This window comes from Pantherophis guttatus, chromosome 8 (assembly GCF_059756535.1).
Source record: "Pantherophis guttatus breed Tessera chromosome 8, ASM5975653v1, whole genome shotgun sequence".
Classification (NCBI taxonomy): Eukaryota; Metazoa; Chordata; class Lepidosauria; order Squamata; family Colubridae; genus Pantherophis; species Pantherophis guttatus.
Window position 1 is genome coordinate 79,108,886 of NC_142070.1, and position 18,160 is coordinate 79,127,045.

The 18,160-nt window shown below is 41.2% G+C and overlaps 1 protein-coding gene across 5 annotated transcripts in view; it reads right to left on the bottom strand.

Annotated features, from left to right (window-relative positions):
* Positions 1 to 351: 351 nt before the first annotated feature.
* Positions 352 to 18,160, bottom strand: part of SMIM14 (small integral membrane protein 14) — a 39,652-nt gene continuing 21,843 nt past the window's right edge. For all 5 annotated transcript variants that reach the window (XM_034424814.3, XM_034424815.3, XM_087875435.1 and 2 more), the window contains 3 exons: positions 12,465 to 12,513; positions 7,308 to 7,456; positions 352 to 4,795 (listed from right to left, as the gene is read on the bottom strand). In XM_034424814.3, the coding sequence (XP_034280705.2) occupies positions 4,763 to 4,795; positions 7,308 to 7,456; positions 12,465 to 12,513 (231 nt within the window). In that variant the 3' untranslated portion in view covers positions 352 to 4,762. The remainder of the gene's footprint in view (positions 4,796 to 7,307; positions 7,457 to 12,464; positions 12,514 to 18,160) is intronic.

An 18,160-nucleotide genomic window follows, 5' to 3' on the forward strand; every position in this document is an offset into this window, starting at 1 on the left:
TTTTATACTGCCTTTTTTCCCCCCACAGATATGTAAATAAGGCTGACATTTCTTCCTGTAGGAAAGTGCAGGACACTTTTAATTAGAATTTCAAAATCAGAGGGAAACGTACCGATTTAAAATACAGAGTCTGTATGTGCATCCACTGAACACAACGCACCTGTGCAACTGTTGACTCTCAATAAAAAAAAACCAGATAAACTTTGAAATCACTGTAAACAAATCCAAAAGGGCTCAGGAAATGCTACATGTCAAGATAGAACATGCTATTTTGGAGTGACACATTAGCAAAGGAGACCAGTCTTCCCTGACACCAAAGCAGAGCAAAATGACTGAGAAATACAAAATCCATACTTTGAGAAGTTTATTAGTGGTTCTATTTGTCGAGATATTTTTTTTTTAAAAAAGTGCATAGAATAAGCCCTTTATTTCACAGCAAATCTTGTAGTAAAGGATTATAACATGGCACAGATCTTTTGTGTTTGGCATAATTCAGACAACTTAAATCACTGAAACACATCACAGTATTCTCAACCATTTTGTCCGCGAGAATTATTCTAAACTAAGGCAGAAAGAGCTGTTGCGGATTATATGTGAATGTGAAAAGTCAATTCCGACACCTAAACTTTAAACATTAAATGCTGTAGAAATTCACTCAGTAGAAAAAACTATGTTTAGGATCTCCCAGTTTTTTTTTCCCTGTTTAATTGGTGTCAGAGGTTATATGAAAGCTGCAATGTCAGAAAAAGAATTTCTAAACTTTTTCTGCACGATATTTTCACAATTAAAATCTCTCCACATGCCCTCCCCTCCCTGAAGAGCTTGTTGGTAAGAGTGGTTTCTCAATTCTGCTAATCCTACCGTCATCCCATAAACCAGCTTTTTAATGTCTTGAAAACAAGGCATCATAATCTTCCACATTATGTCTAGCTTATTCACTTAAAAGTAGAAAAAAATAAAAGATATCAATAAAACCAATGTATGGGCGGTAAATTTGGCTTGTCCTGTAGTAAACCTTTAACACAAAGGTTATTGTTATCTGTAACAGATTATTTTGCGGCTCTGTTTCATGGTCTGGTTTCATAAAATGGCACTGGAATTTCCTACGGAGAGTTTTGTTTCAATTTCTCCCAATTTTAGAAGGAGAACTGGGATGGGGGCATCTAACTGGCCAATAGTTGCTAATGAACAAGCTGTACATCAATTCACATTTTGCTTCTTCAGTTTCTCTCTGTCCAAATGTTTATATCAACAAATTATTCTTGAGAAAAAAAAATAAAACTAAACCATTGCCATTCATCCCCAAGACTCATAACTGCTTCAAATTTTTAGAGCCAATCTTAGAAAAGTGCATTTCACACGGTTGGTAAAGATGAACAAACTTGCTTGAAAAGCAAAACAGACATCATTTGTTAAAAATGAAATATAGAAAGGTTCTCAAATGCTATCTTAGGAGGAATCATGAAATGCCCCAAGCACAGTGCTATAATTCTTAAAAGCAATTCCCCAAGAATTCTTTAATGCTGTTCCCTGGCAAAAGAATGGATTTCTGAAATCTAAAAACAGCATTTTATGAACAAATGTTGGGACAGATAGACTAAGTTGTTCCCACGTTGGTATTAAACACAAACAGTAGATTTCTTCCTTGAAATAAATTGACCAATTGCAATTATCGATGGATGGATCTGTTTACCCAAGCTTGCCAAGATGTGTAAAAACTGAGAAACCTTTAAAGCATATGTCCTTAATCCTTGTAGCAGATTAACGAATTAGGTTTATTTACAGGATTGGTTGAAATACATTTCCCTTCCTTCAAATCCAATAAGAATTGGATTTCAGACTCGGGGAGGGTCAAAAGTAACTCGGATAGCAAATTCTACCTGTCTGTTACTTACACCTTCCAGTTTGCAAGCAACAGGTCTCTCAATAACTCACTGCCTTCACCAAGTTTCCCTACAATATTTTTTGCCAGGGGGTGATGGAATGAAGTGGAATGTTAAAGTGATGTCCAACGACCTTATTATATTTGTTAAGACTGGTATTTGTGGCTCTCCTCTAACGATTAAAGGTAATGTAAAGAGGTCTATCTCTTCCAGTTTATTTCACAGTCACACCTTGCTGGAATAAGTTGAGTCCAAAGTCATGAGTGAATTTCTGGGGCTAAGGATGAATGAGACGATAGGATGCTCGGATTTCCAGTCCACCCTCCTAAACTATTTGGATCCAACAAGAGAGATTGAAATGATCTTCTCTAATGAGCATGTGGATGACTCTTCTTGTTTTTGTTTTTAAATTTTAAGGCCTAATAAATACATTTTTAAAAAAGCACCGTAGGCTTCTTAAAATGAAGTTGGCAGGTTGGAGAAAACTCTTGGGTGTGTTTTTGAAAACGGCCAAGAAAAACCGCCAGGATTCCTCGTGGCATTAAAGATGCAATATTAGGCATACTTACTTAGCATGTTGCTCTCGCTGAGCAGATCCACAGACTAAACTCAGGATTTGGCTGCATGACGGTCTTGAAACTTTTTAAAATGCAGAACTTTTGTATAACTTTGGAAGCGTATTCACCTTGCTCTGTCCTTGATAGTAAGTCAAGGATTTTAAAAAATGCAGCAGGAAGGCTACCTTAATGTACAAAAACGTAAATTTCCGCAAGGAAATTGTGTTCCTTGGCTGTTGGGCACATTATCTCACCAAAGGGCCAGTCTGAAGAAGCTAAACAACGGTGTCAGCCTTCAAGCCACGTTACAGCTCGCACGTTCTGTAGTGAACAGAGTTACAGTTTGAACCAAGTTAAGGCTACAGATAGAACTGTGATTTTTGAACTCTGTGGAGAGAGGGGATTTTGTAACCGGCTGGCATCCTGGTTAGCTTGAACAACCAAGCATGAAGCATTTTAAATGGCTCAGCACCCAGAAAACTCCGAATCTGTAGGTGATTCTGTATTCCCAGACTGTTATTTATGTCCCTTCTGTTGCTTCATGATGCAGGTGATAAACTTTAATTGTGGGAAATAACCTTCGATTTGTAGAAGGTGTTTGCAAAAAAACCCAGAAAAACAAACTCTATACATTCTCTTCCCAAAATCACAAGTACGCTCACAAATGGGGGTTAAATGTTTGCTCCCTGTATTTTGGGGACTCCTACGTAGCTGAAATGATTGGTAACATACGTAGAACATTTAATTTAAAAAATGGCAATTGCTCAAGCAAACCTTTTTTTTTTAATGGGCGAACTGTTGGCAATTGGCAGACATTCTTGTTGATTTCCATTCATAAAAAGAACGGAGTTTTTCAGTATGAAATTTCTCTGCAAACCTAGGTTAACACTCATTCATAGATGTGGAAAATATTAGAAAAGCACCAAAATGTCGCTTGCACAAGTAAATCTTAACCCACACACATTCCAGGAATGTCGTAATTTAATTTCAAGTGAACTTTCCCGGAATGGAATAATTCAATGTTTGTTTTTAAAAACTGATCTTAAGGTTGTAGTAGTAGCTATTTTAACGCCGTAATTTACCATGCTGCAAGAGTGGGTTGTCCTTTTTTTTATAACTAGAAGACATGAAGTTATCTCGGTGGACTTCAACTACCTGTAGACGTCAACTCCCAGAATTCTGAGAGTCGAAGGTCACACGTTTTAAAATTGCCAAGGTTGGACTTCCCTGGTTTTGATCATTTTTAGGAAAGGGGTAGCATCGACAGGTCGAGCTTCAGAGAAGTTTAACATGCCAATTTTGCTTCTTATTTCTAACAGGCAGACCGCTCAAAATTTGCAGTTTTGGCAAATTCTGTGCTGTGGCCACATGATGCAAAGTGTTTGGTTGTGTCAATGTTCCATCAACATTTGAATAACATGTTAAAAAATGTGTTAATCTAATGCAATCCAGAAGTTACTTTTGACCGTAGAAGCTTTTAAACAATTGCAGTGAAGGAGGCCACGCATTATGCTGTGGTTCTTTCTTTTGACTTGAGGTTTCTTCTAAATAGAAATCACAAACCCAAGTCTGCAGGAAAATTGTTGTATAAGAGTGGGACTAATTTTCAATGTAAATTTTAATTATTCAGGCTTTATTTGTTAACTTATCTTCCTTCTTTCCACTCCCTCCCTTCCCCTTCCTTCCTTTCCTTCCTTCCTTCCTTCCTTCCTTCCTTCCTTCCTTCCTTCCTTCCTTCCTTCCTTCCTTCCTTCCTTCCTCTCTCTCTTCTCCCTCCCCCCAAATAAAATGTTTCATTGATAAAACTATAACTAGTTTACATCAGCTTTCGTAATCTGATGTCATCTAGAATTGTTGACTCTGCCAGCTAGGAACGCGACATAATATTCAGCATATGCGAAAGGCACTAATTAGAGAAGGCTGTGGTATATGAACTTTCTGAAAACGGCCACACTGGAAATTTTTGCGGATTTCTCCCACAAAAGGGGTGTAGAAAGATCACAGAGGAATTTACTGTAATTTTTAATCTCTAAATAGATAGGAAGAGAAAACCTACTAGTCTGAACAAGATCAACTGATTATCAATAGAGAGATTTAAAAAAAAAAAAATTTAAATATTGCAGTGGACATAAATTCAACGCTCATCAATGAAATGCTGTTACTTCCCACCACGTTAATCCATTTAAATGTCATTTAAGAAATAGAAAAAGAAAATGGATATTCTATGTACAGAACAGGACCCTACTGTACAATGATAAGGAATGCTGTGATCTTTTCTTTTGGTCACTGAAGATTAAACTTGTTGAGTTTTTCCAGGAAACTTCAGTCCACAGCTGGAGCTGGTGGTTCTTGTCCCTGTGTGTTGAAAATATCTTGAATTAGAAGTTTCTTGAATGTTGCGAAAAAGAAGGGGTTGTCTACTTAAAGATCCTCATACCTCTTTACAAATTTTTATTTGGGGGAATAAAAGAAATTATAGGTAATCTTCAATTTACAACACAATTGAGTCACCCAGCAGGCTACGGCGGGATTAGAACTTGGTCTTGAATGCATGGTTTAAGAATAGGTCTATTCAGACATATGAGTGGCAAAGGGAAGAATATCAATCTAAAAGCAGAGAACTAGGTGATGATGAGAAATTGTGAACGTAAAACAAGCAATGGATGATCTTTGGAATAAATGCACAAGAAAGAGCAGGATAGAAGGAACAAGTGAAAATAGAGAGAAGAAAAAAAAAATTACTGTATGAAAAAAATAATTATTTCCCAGTGAGTGATTAGAAAAGGGATGTGGCAACTTTTTAAGATCTGTGAACATCAATCCACAGAATTCCCCAGCCAATCCATGCTGCCTGGGGAATTCTGGGAGTTGAAGTCCGCAAGTCTTGAAGGCTGAATACCTCGGGACCAGAAAGTCAACAAAACAAAACGGGGAGATGGAGGCTTACCTGGAACAAAAGGGAAAGAATCTTATAGTAGTGCCAAAGAAGTATGTGGACTTTACACTGATGGGAAGTGCTTGCTAAAATGATGAAGCAAGAAGTGGTTGTGCGATGTGTGTAGAATGACTGCTGCCAAAAGGAGAGGAGACAGATTGTGTGGCGTGTGAAGACGGAGCAAAAGAAGCAAAGAATACAGTCCAAGACGGGTCTGCAACCTTAAACGCTCAAAGAGCCATTTGGACCCGTTTCCCACAGAAAAGAAAACACCGGGAGCCACAAAACCTTGACTATTTCTTGAGCGGCCGCAAAACTAGCATATGTAGTTGAATTAAATGTTCTGTTTTCTTCTGAAACTTTTCTTTTCTTGGATTTATCCATGGTTGGCCTACCCGAGGTTGAAAAGCTCAATAAATTGCGTGTCGGTGGGTGTCACACATTGCCAGTTGTGACGCATATTTTGAGAGACAAGGAGCCGCAGCAGAGGGGTGAAAGAGCCACATGCGGCTCCAGAGCTGCAGGTTGCTGACCCCTGGTCCAAGAGAAGGAAGTATTAAAAGGTAAATGAGGAAGGGAAAATGAAGAGCTGTTTAGATTAGGGGGAAAAAAAAACCTCCTGGGAAATCCAAGTAGCAAGCAAGGAGCTTTCAAGAGAATGAATGGAATGCAATTATTTAGAATCTTAGCCTAATCCGTTATGTTAACCATGTTATCACCGATAGGCTGAAAGGATTATTCACACCCTTTCTTAAAATTCCTGGGCTCTTCCCAAGCCCTGGTGACAAAATTCTCTAAGACAGATACGATTTTAACTTGAATGGTTTTACTAAACAGCAATGCAATTATTACGACATCCTGGAAAAGAAGTCTTACAGGTAGCCCTCGACTTCACAACAATTGAGGCCAAAATTTCTGTTGCTGAGTGAGACATTTGTTCAAGTGAGTTTTGCCCCATTTTACGACATTTCTTGCCACCGTTGTTAAGTGAATCACTGCAGCTGGTAAGTCAGTGGCCTGGTTGTTAAGTGACTCTGGCTTCCCCGTGCTTGCCGGAAGGTCGCAAAAGGGGATGATGTGGCCCCGGGACGCTGCAATGGTCGTAAGTATGAACCCGTTGCCGAGCCTCTGAATTTTTGATCACACGTTCATGGGGATGCTGCAAAGGTCGTTAAGTGTGAAAAATGGTCTTAAGTCCCTTTTTTTTCCAGTGCCGTTGTAACTCTGAACGGTCACTAAATGAACTGTTGTAAATCGAGGACTACCTGTATTGAACCAGTGTAGTTAGTACAGGCTGACTCAGGACAAGCGGATTATATAGTTTCCCCCCCCCCCCTTGTATTGTACATTTCCTTCTCGTTCTGTTATTCAGAATTTAGAAGAATAGAATAGAGCTGGAAGGGACCTTGGAGGTCTTCTAGTCCAGCCCCCTGCTCAGGCAGAAGAACTTATACCCGTGATGGCAAACCGGTGGCACGCGGAGCCGTATCAGTGGGCACGCGAGCTCAGCTCCGCCAGCTGATTTTCAGGCCTTCCGGGCCCACCGGAAGTCAACAAACGGGCTATTTCCGGCTTCCGGAAGGCCTCTGCATGGGTGGGGAAGGCTGTTTTCGCCCTCCCCAGACTCCAAAAAAGCCTCTGGAGCCTGGGGAGGGCAAAACACAGGCTTACAGGGGCCACCGTACCATCGCGTGCCAAAAGCGGGGGACCCTAGGGGTTCGGGGCGCATTCAATTATGGGTGTGGGCATGCGTGCGTGCGCCCCCCCCTGTTCCCCCCGCTTTTGGGACGCGATGGCAAAAAGGTTAGCCATCACTGACCTATATTATTTCAGACAAGGGACTGTCCAGTCTCTTCTTAAAAACCACCTGTGATGAAGCATCCACGTTATTACCCAACCAAAGAAAATAAATGCACCAAGAAACAGACTCACGTTATGCGGGCTTGACGGCTTTTCAGAAGTAATCGATCTCCGTAAGCTGATGGGTCTCATCAAGAACAAGACCAGTGCTACAACCAGCCAACCCACCATAATCATGGTGACACTGATGTCGTTCTCAGCGGATGGATTTGGTCCCGGCACTAAAAAGAGAAGGACAACACAAAGGAAAGAGAGGGCAGAATTAACTTCAGACCCGTCAACCAAATTACCGGTAATCAGCCGGGAAACTTAGTTTGGGATAGAGCAGAATTGTGAATCCGACAAGAGTATTTGATATGGTGCCAGGTTCTTGCCTAGACTTCTTGCGGTGTTGACAGGTGGACGGGAATTGAACCATCGGCAACTGGATAACTTAACTCCTCGTCCTAAAAGAATTCATGCCCCTACTGCCTAAGATCATGGCATCCGGCCCTCTCAATTCCTGGCAAATCGATGGGGAAGAAATGGAGGTAGTGACAGATTTTGTTTTCCTGGGCTCCAAGATCACCGCAGATGGGGACTGCAGCCAAGAAATTAAAAGACGCTGGCTCCTGGGGAGGAAAACTATGGCAAATCTAGACAGCATACTAAAAAGCAGAGACATCACCCTGCCAACAAAAGTGCGTATAGTCAAGACTATGGTTTTCCCAGTTGCAATGTCTGGCTGTGAAAGTTGGACCATAAGGAAGGCTGAGTGTCAAAAAATGGAGGCCTTTGAACTCTGGTGCTGGAGAAGACTCCTGCGAGTCCCTTGGACTGCAAGGCCATCCAACCGGTCAGTCCTAGAGGAGATCAACCCTGACTGTTCTTTAGAAGGCCAGATCCTGAAGATGAAACTCAAATACTTTGGCCACCTGATGAGAAGGAAGGACTCCCTGGAGAAGAGCCTAATGCTGGGAACGATGGAGGGCAAAAGAAGAAGGGGACGCCAGAGAACGAGGTGGCTGGATGGAGTCACTGAAGCAGTCGGCATGAGCTCAAATGGACTCAAGAGAATAGTAGAGGACAGGAAGGCCTGGAGGAACGTGGTCCATGGAGTCGCGATGGGTTGGACATGACTTTGCAACTAACAACAACTGCCTAATAATCAGGATTCTGTGCTTGACAGGCATAACCATGGAATAGTCCCAACTGTTATCAGCCACAAGTCAACAGAAAAGCGCATTCTGGATCTGATGTGAAGGCGAAGGAGGCATGCTGGCTGAGGGATTCTGGGAGTTGAAGTCCACAAGTCTTAAAGTGGTCAAGGTTTGGAGACCCCTGCCCTAGGACAAAAGTCTGAGGATCCAACCAGCATAACTGACAATAAATCCTGGGAGAGAGGAAACATTTCCTCGACTGCTGTTTGATATGTGCACTTAATCAGCTCCAAAACAAAAAGGAATTTACTTCAGAGTAAATGTGCTAAAGATTTCACCAGAAGTAAAAAAAAAAAATATATTGCTGAGCTAGATTTAATTTTTCATGCTAAGAAACAACGAAGTTGCAAAAGGCAGTGTTTGGTTTCTCTGACAGCCAACAACAAAGAATGACACACACACACACAAATGCACAAATTTGGAGTGTAACCTTAGCAATGCGTTTAATGTCAGGACAGACATTACGTCCAACATTCCAGCTGGCCTTAATAACAGTCTCCTGGCTGGGAAATTTTGGGCGTTGAAGTCCACCCATCTCAAACTTGCCAAGATTGAAAAACGCTGCTCTGAAGAATTGAAAGGGGACTGACATAACCATTTTGAGACTTCCGTCTGTCATTAATTCATGACTTCTCTGTCTTTCTCTGCTATTATTTATTCTCCTATTAAAAGAACAACTGAAAGAAGTACATCACAACGTGTTTTTGTCTTTAATCTCACATAATCCTGAGAGCAGAAGGGAATCTTGCCAGCTCCCCATAAATCTTTTTTGTTCAACTATCAAAAATTCTATAGGTCCTTTGCACATCAAAAAGTATACTTTAACTGTGGATATTCCTGAGGGATATGACCGGAGTGTAACATAAATACATAAATATAACACCCGACACGATAAATACAATATCTGACATGATATCCTACGTAGTTTTTTTTTTCAATTCTTGATTTTTATTTTATTTTATTGCTGGATCCTTTCCTTGAAGTAACTCTGACTTCATTCTTCATGCCGAAAGGAACAGATTAAAACCCCCAACCCGTCTCTTGATAATTTTTATAGGTTTACTGCCAGGATTAAGATCACATGAATCTTAGTCACAATCCAAACTCAGACTGAGATTAATCACTATTTGGGTGTGAACCACAAGCAGCAGGCTGCTTTCCCACTTCCCCTCTGTTGACTTGCAACTGAATATCTGTCAATCTTGAAGAACCTTCAATCCCATCTGGCAAATTTTGCAGGGCCCTGTTTTCTCTTCCTTCCATGCTTTCCTTCTGCTACCTCAGTGTTTCTCAACCTTGGAAGCTTGAAGATGGGTGGACTTCAGCAGCGCTGGCTGGGGGATTCTGGGAGTTGAAGTCCACCCATCTTCAAGCTTCCAAGGTTGAGAAACACTGAGGTAGCTAGTTCCATCTTCGCGAACTATGGTTGTAAATGACAGCTGCGATCCCAATGCATCTGGAAGCGATCAGAAAGCTGAGCTAGCTAGCTAGTCAATAAAACTTCTTAGATTGATGTGCAAACAAGACGACTTTTTCTTAATTCCAGCATCATGGCCAACCATTCACGGCATCTCAAATCAGCGGCCTCAAATTGTATTTTTGTCCTGTGGATGAGATGCTTAATAGGACGTGATGCCCAAATAAAAGAAATTATTTAAAGTTATAGTGTTTTTTTAATTATGTATCTTACTGTAAGTATCATAAACGGCTTAAAAACAAGCCAACTTATTCTCAAATCTTCCTAATAGCTGATCAACTAAAGTAATCTATTAAATTGATTAAAACTGCAACTATGCTACCTCCCTAAAGAAAAACCCTTTAATTTAATTAGATTGATGGTGTTAAAAATTACTGTTGGAAGAGACTGCCATATATAGCATTAAAACAAATACTAATTTATAACTGAAGTGAGGATTTATCAATGTGCTTTGAAAAGAGACCGGATAATGCACACATTATCCGGTCTCTTCCACACTCCACAAATGTTAGCCCTACTTTAATGTGCTGATACAGTTATATTATTAAACAAAATATAGATAGTAATACAAAATGATAAGACTGCTTTGTCGGTTATTAGCCACAGAAATGGGCTCTGAAAACTGCCTCCTTAGTAATCAACACCAACCTTTGGATAAGCAGTGCAGCAAAAACAAACAAAACTGAATACCAGAAATGACATATATACATATTTTAAAAAAAACGGGGCGCCAAAGTTTTAAGCATTCAAGGCTTCCTTCTGAATGCAAAAAGTCAACCGCAGACCTCATAGCTACTTGCATATCCCAAAGCAGGCATATCCTGCATGACAGCTCTCTTAATGAAAAGGCCATTTGTCAAAAGTATGAATGAGGCATTCAGCTTTACCGAGCAAAGGTATTAGTTAGTGGCATGCTTCACGGGGGAGGGAAAAAAAAGAAAGTCATAGCAGGAAATAACAGTATTTGAATAGCAGGGTCTTTTCCTCCCAGCTCTTAAATATGCTAAACATCTGATGCAGAAATAGGAAGGCATGTATGCGTCAACAAAATAAGGAATAATTATCATTACCGTTCGTATGTCTGTAGCACATTGTTCATATTTGTGATGTGCCTGAACTTATAGGAGGAGAGCGCATTAGATTATGGAACTAAAAAAAATCAGGTTTCTGGGAGTAACTTTCCCGACTATCAAATTTTATTTAAAGGCCTAAATGTGGGATCACATGCATCTGATAAATCTATTTTATTATGGGTTATGGGTGCGACTCGTTGTGCCCACGTGACACCCCTCCTGCGCGATGCTGCACTGGCTCCCAGTGGTCTTCCGGGTGCGATTCAAGGTGTTGGTCACCACCTTTAAAGCGCTCCATGGCTTAGGACCCGGGTACCTTTGAGACCGACTTCTGCCAGTCTGCTCCCACAGAGAGGATCTCCTCAGGGTGCCATCGGCCAAGGGGGAGGGCCTTCTCTATGGGAGCTCCTGCCCTGTGGAATGAACTGCCCCCGGAATTGCGCAAGATCTCCGACCTCCGTGTATTTCGCTGTGCCCTCAAGACCCTGCTGTTCCGTCAGGCCGGGCTATCAATGTAAATGATTTTAAATTGGGTGTTTTAAATTTTTGGGTTTTAATTTGGGCCGAAATTATTTAATAATTTTAATTATTTTTTAATTGATGTCTGTATATTTTTGTGTTTTTAATAGGCTGTACACAGCCCTGAGTCCTTCGGGAGAAGGGCGGTATAGAAATAAAATTATTATTATTATTATTATTATTATTATTATTATTAGTAGTAGTAGTAGTAGTAGTAGTAGTAGTAGTAGTAGTAGTAGTAGTACCAGTCCTACTCTGGAATGTCTTCTCGCATTCTTTATACTTCTTGGTATGATAAGATTTTTTCCAATTTTATTTGGGGTGGGAGAAGGTTGGAACATGAATAATTCAGGAGTTGCTAACATATGGGAGAGAGAGAGAGAGTATGAGAGAGAGAGAGAATGAGAGAGAGAAAATAAAAGAGAGAATGAGAGAGAGAATAAGACAGAGAGAGATAAAGAGACAGAGAATGAGAGAGAGACAGAGAGATAGACAGATAGACTGATCTGCCTGTGTTAACTTCTGTGGCAGACTAGGATGATTTTCAAACCTATCCATTAGGGAGCAAAGGAATTACAGAAGGATGAGTCAGAGGCAAACAACAAGGAGACAATTTGGGCCATAATTTATTAACACAATAATCATAATTGATTATTATGGTTTATAATAGCAACTGGTAAAGGTTGTGTTATCTTGGAACCAAGCAAGAAACAAATCCAGTTTCAAATCTTTGCTTAATGTTAACATATTAATTTTTTTCCCCAGTTCGATTAATCATAACAAGAGAATGCCTGTCTTAATCGGAACAGAGGCAAGATAAAAGGCAGCATGTGCAGATAAAAGATTTAACTCGTTTTGGCTTATCTACACTGGCTTGTGTAATGTATTTGTTCCTCAATTGCCATGTTTCGTATTGTAACCACCTATTCACAGTAACTATTCTTGCCTTCCAATTACTTACATTCCTGAAGACATTCTGTATCCGTGCAGTAGGACTGAGATTGCCGTAACTGAAATTAAGACAATAATACAAGTTTAATTACATTTCACCAGCTTGTTGGACAATTCCCAAATATTAAAAATACACCAGAGAATGAAATGTCATTGATAAGAAAACCATTTCTGCTGTCCATCGTGATAAGTCTGTAAAACACTGCTGGTGCATCTGATTCCATAAGCTCCTACGAACTATGGCCGCTCACAGGAATGTAGATATTCATCAGAATTTCTCACAATTCATAGCAGAGCCAGGGACAACTTTCAGAGAAATCTTTTGTGACCTAGGCTTCCTGAGTCATTAAAACACACGAGTAGTCCCCAAAACCTCTTTTATTGCAACAGCTGTGAATTACGTTCATTCACAGCTGAGTCCCAATTAGCTGCAAAAAGTCCTTCGGGATAATCACCAACCTTTATCTCCCTTGACACTCTGCCAATGGCCTACTTGGCAAAGCCACACGGAGTCTAGAATCAAAAAAAGATGCCGACTGGGAACAGAATTAACAATGTTGCTTTCCTGCAAAGGGCCCATGTGCCTTTGCTCCTCTTTTTAAGACTTATGGGAGGAGCCAATCATCCCCAGGCCTTACTCCAGAGTGGTCCCTTTAGTTTTAACTGTTTGTGCCTTCTGGCAGCTCTGCGCATGTGCGTACTAGGAACAGGCTCCTCCTGTTCCTCTGGCTCTCTGCTGTCCGACTCTGGAGGCTTCAGAGTCCGCGCATCACTCCCAGATGGCCCTGGCCCCATCTCTGCCTCCGATGCAGAGCCCTTTTCCTGGACTTCCCCAGACTCCCAGGACAGGCCCATGTTCCTCCCCAGCCTCCTCACTGTCCAACTCCGCTGCCAGCTCCGCAGGCTGCTGGCGGACCACAACAAAATCTGACATTGGCCAATAAAGCTGAAAGCCGACATAAATTGCCCTCTGTAACTATGCAAGTTTATTGCTACTATAATTGGAAACTTTAGGAAGACTGATAATAATATCATTATATGTATTTCTTAAAACTCTTCACACTGATTCCGTCCTAGGGCAAAATAGGAGCTACACATAGAATAACCATTTCTTGTGTCCTGGCACTGCTTTATTCAGTTTTCAGCCATATAGCTGGTCCTCAACTTACAACCATTTGTTTAGTGACCAAAAGGGAAAAAAGTAAATTATGATCATTTTTCCACACTTAGGACCATTGCAGCATCACATCACATGATCAAAACTGGACTGCTTGGCAACTGACTTTTACTTATGACGGTTGCAGGGTCCCGTGATCGCCTTTTGCGACCGTCTGACAAGCAAAGACAATGGGAGGTCGGACTCATTTTACAACTGTGTTACTGACTTAACAACCGCAGTGATTCGCTTAACAACCGTGGCAAGAAAGGTCGTAAAATGGGTCAAAACTCACTTTTAACAATTGTCTCGCTTATCGATAGAAATTTTGGGCTCAACTGCAATCGTAAGTCTAAGACTGCTTACACAATGAAGACTCGCCTTAACACACCTCGTTTGCCTTTACAAAAATTCTAACTTCCAGAAAATTTTTTTGCTATGAATGTTGTGTCCATACAACACTCAGTAGCCCTCCGAAGTTAAAAAAACCCACAATAATTGTATCTCTGTGGTCCAAACCCTCTCTAAGTAAACTGAATGCAGCTGTAATAGATATCCATTTTACAGTATCTGGTTCCTGAATCATGATGAGATATGCAAAGCCTGAGTTTTAAATTGAATCAGATATTGCACTGCTTTTGCAAAGCAACGGAAAGCACCTCTCCTCCATTCTTCCGTCTTGCACTAACAGCTTATCACATTTTTATTTTTATTTTTTAAAAAAGGTAGTAAACAAACCCTAACCCTTTTTGGGGGCAAGAGGGGATTCTGCAACAGCAACAGGACACGTAAGTTACAGACACACAAACACACCAATCAGTCCGTGCTTGTTTTAATTTTTTTATCGCCCAATCCAGGAGTCGGCAACCCGTGGCTCTGGAGCCGCATGTGGCTCTTTCATCCCTCTGCTGCGGCTCCCTATCGCCGGTCGGCTCCACAATTGATAGGGCTTTCGGTTAGGACAGGTAGAGGAAAAAGGATGCCGTGCTAGGAGAAGACTCTATGGTAGGGGAACTGGACTTCCGGTCGCCAGAAGAAAAAGGATGCTGCGCTACGAGGAGACTCTATGGTGGGGGAACCGGACTTCTGGTCGGCTCCAGAATTGAACGGGGAGCTTCCGGTTAGGACATTTGTGGCTCTTTTGAGTGTTTAAGGTTGCCTATTCCTCGCCCAGTCCATTCCTAAAGCACCCCAAAGTGCTTTACACATGTGCAGTGTATGTGAGACAGATGGGAGAGCGAGGGTAGCTATCCTGCGGTTAAAAAGAAAAATATTCTGCTAAGCAAAGAGAGCCTTTCAAAAAATAATAATAATAATAATAGAGAGCACACAAACGAATTCTCTGTTGTTAAAAGAAAACAAGAAAACCCTGTATGGATGTGTTTATGATGTCCCTAGGACCTTTTATTGCTTCTAATGAGTCCATAAACAGACTTGTACCTTGCGGTATGTGTGTGTGCTTTGTTTTTAAACAAAAGAGGGCAATATTAACATAAATTTAAGCTGATGGAAAGCCATATGGCTGCATTAGCAAACTCTATCTAGAGAGCTCCTTGCGTTTATTACATTCCGATTCTTGATACCGATGTCACGCAGAATCCCAATGGTGCTCTTGGGATTTAGCAAGCTGAAATGAAATCAGAGCGAGACACGCCCTTGTGACTATATTCAGATCGGAGATGGTGGGCCCCGTTGCTTCGGGATAGGGACTGATAGGAGCGGAGCATTTACTGGTGGCGTTCGCAGCAGATGATCAACTCTTTTGTATCCAGAGAGAGAAATGTCTGCCGCTACCTAGGATCGAACTCACGGCCTCATGATTGTGAGGAGAGAGCTCCGCCTTTAGGCCACCATGTCACCCCATCATTAAGGTAAGGAGCAAGGCTTTAAAAAAAATAGGTTGCAAAGTTGAAATAACACATGGATAAGTAGGATTTGAGCTCATGAGCTCCCTCTTCTGGACTCGGTTATCCTCAAGAAGACAAATACAGGTAATCCTCAATTTACAACATTTAGTTACAGCACTGTAAAAATAAAACACTTATGACCATTTTTCACACTTACGACCTCTGCAGCAACCCCATGGTCACGTGATCAAAATTCGGACGCTTGGCAACGGGTTCATATTTATGACACTTGCTGTTGTCCCGGGATCACATGATCCAGAGGTGAAATGCTCCCGGTTTGGACTGGATCACCTGATCCGGTAGCGATGGAGGCGGGCGGTTCGGAGAACCGGTAGCAAAAATCCCTGCCCCCCCCCCACCCCATTGCCCAGCTGAGCCGCACAATCATCAGAGGCTTTTTTTTTTTTTTAGTTTTTAAAAGCATTTTTTCTACAACCTCTTTGGCCGAAAAAATGCTTTTAAAGGTAAAAAAAAGAAGCCTCTGATGATCGCGCGGCTCAGCTGGGATCGTCAGAGGCTTTAAAAAAAAAAAAGAAAGCCTCTGCCAATCAGGCAAGTCAGCTGGGATCGTCAGAGGCTTTAAAAGCATTTTTTTTACAACCTCTTCAGCCGAAAAAATGGTTTTAAAAGTTAAAAAAAAAAAAAGTTGGCCATGCCCACTCAGTCATATTACCACCACCACCACCAAGTCACGCCCACAGAACCGGTAGTAACAAATTTTACATTTCACCACTGACATGATCTCCCTTTTGCGACCTCCATGGGGAAGCCAGATTCATTTAACAACCGTATTACTAATGTAACCGCTGCAATGATCCACTTAACAAAGGCGACAAGGAAGGTCGCAAAATGGGGCAAAGGGCCCTTAACAAATGTCTCATTTAATAGCAGAAAGTTTGGGCTCAATCGTGGCTGTTAAGTCGAGGACTAGCTGTATAGTAAAGTACAGTAACAGTTACTCAAGAGACTGCCAATGTTGTATTGGAAAAACACATCAATGTGAGCCTCCCAGCAATTTTCATAGAAAAATACAGGGTTTTTTTTCATTCTATCGATGTCACTTGAGTTAATTGTGGATTAGCATAATGATAAAAAGACAAGACAGGAGAATTGCTAGGGGGGGAAAGAATAAATACCAATGAAGGAGAATATTTGTAGCTCAGGGTTGAAAGGAGGAATCCTTGGTGCTCACTGAGCTTGGTTGTTTTCTTGCAAGACGTTTCATTCCCTGAATGGGTAACATCATCAGTGGTGGTTGAAAGATTAAATCATAAGGACTCTCGTTGGCCACAGCAGCTCTCGGAACATGTAATCCCTACAGTCGCCCCAATTTCCGTTGTGTGAACTTTTATTTTGCTATCTCAGAAATGCTAATACGATCGAAAGACAATTTTTTTTTTCTTTTTATTTTGTGTGATTTACGGAAGCCTGTTTCTATCTTCTGGGGTGTTTGTTTGTTTTTCTGCATGTGGAAAGAGGGCATGAAAATTGAGAAGGACCCTCCACAAATATACCACCACCCAGTGGTGAAATATAAAATTTATTACTACCGGTTCTGTAGGCGTGGCTTGGGGGGGGATTGTAATATGACTGAGTGGACATGGCCAACTTTTTTTTTTTTTTTTACTTTTAAAACCATTTTTTTTCTACCTCTTCGTTTGAAGGGGTTGTAAAAAAATGCTTTTAAAAGCCTCTGACGATCCCAGCTGACTTGCCTGATCGGCACAGGCTTTTTTCCCTTTTAAAAACATTTTTTTCTATAACCTCTTCAGCCGAAGAGATTGTAGAAAAAATGCTTTTAAAAGCCTCTGATGATCCCAGCTGAGCCGCACGATCATCAGAGGCTTTCTTTTTTTTTTTACTTTTAAAAGCATTTTTTCGGCCAAAGAGGTTGTAGAAAAAATGCTTTTAAAAAGTAAAAAAAAGCCTCTGATGATCGCGTGGCTCAGCTGGGCAATGGGGGCGGGGGGGGGGACCAGGGATTTTTGCTACCGGTTCTCCGAACCACCTGCCTCCATCGCTACCGGATCGGGCGATCCGGTCCGAACCGGGAGCATTTCACCCCTGAAGTTACCCCCAAAGAACAATGCATTCCTCACTTTTGCAAACACCAAATAGATTGCAGCCCCTGCGTTTTCTTTAAATCACATCTGAGCCACAAAAAAAAAAACAAAAAAAAAAAAAACCCAAAACCTGTTATGATACCAGGCCTCCTGGAAATGGTTGAAGATGTTTACGGGCAATTGTTCCAGGTGTAGGAATGAGACAGTTTAAACAAGAAAAGGAGAAGTCCCCATAATCCCCAAAGCGTAACTACTACAGCTGACGTGAAAAATCTCACTGCTTCATTTCTCTTTTCAAAAGTCTCATATAAAATTACAGGAACTAGTAAAACCATTGTAGCCGAACGGCTCAGCTGTAAAAGGCTGGAGGACTTGTGTCTGCCCCTGCACCCTGCCTAAAAAATCGCTTCGTACCCGTTTCCTATTTTAGGAGGTAGGGGTAGTGGCTTGGTAGTTCCCAGTGCACCCCTCTACCTTCCAGAAGTGCATCAACTGAAATTAACTCTCCTAATCTCAGTGGGTCAGAGGGTGTCATACGTTGTGCTGCCTTTCTGGAGATTAAAATAGAATTCTTTTCTAT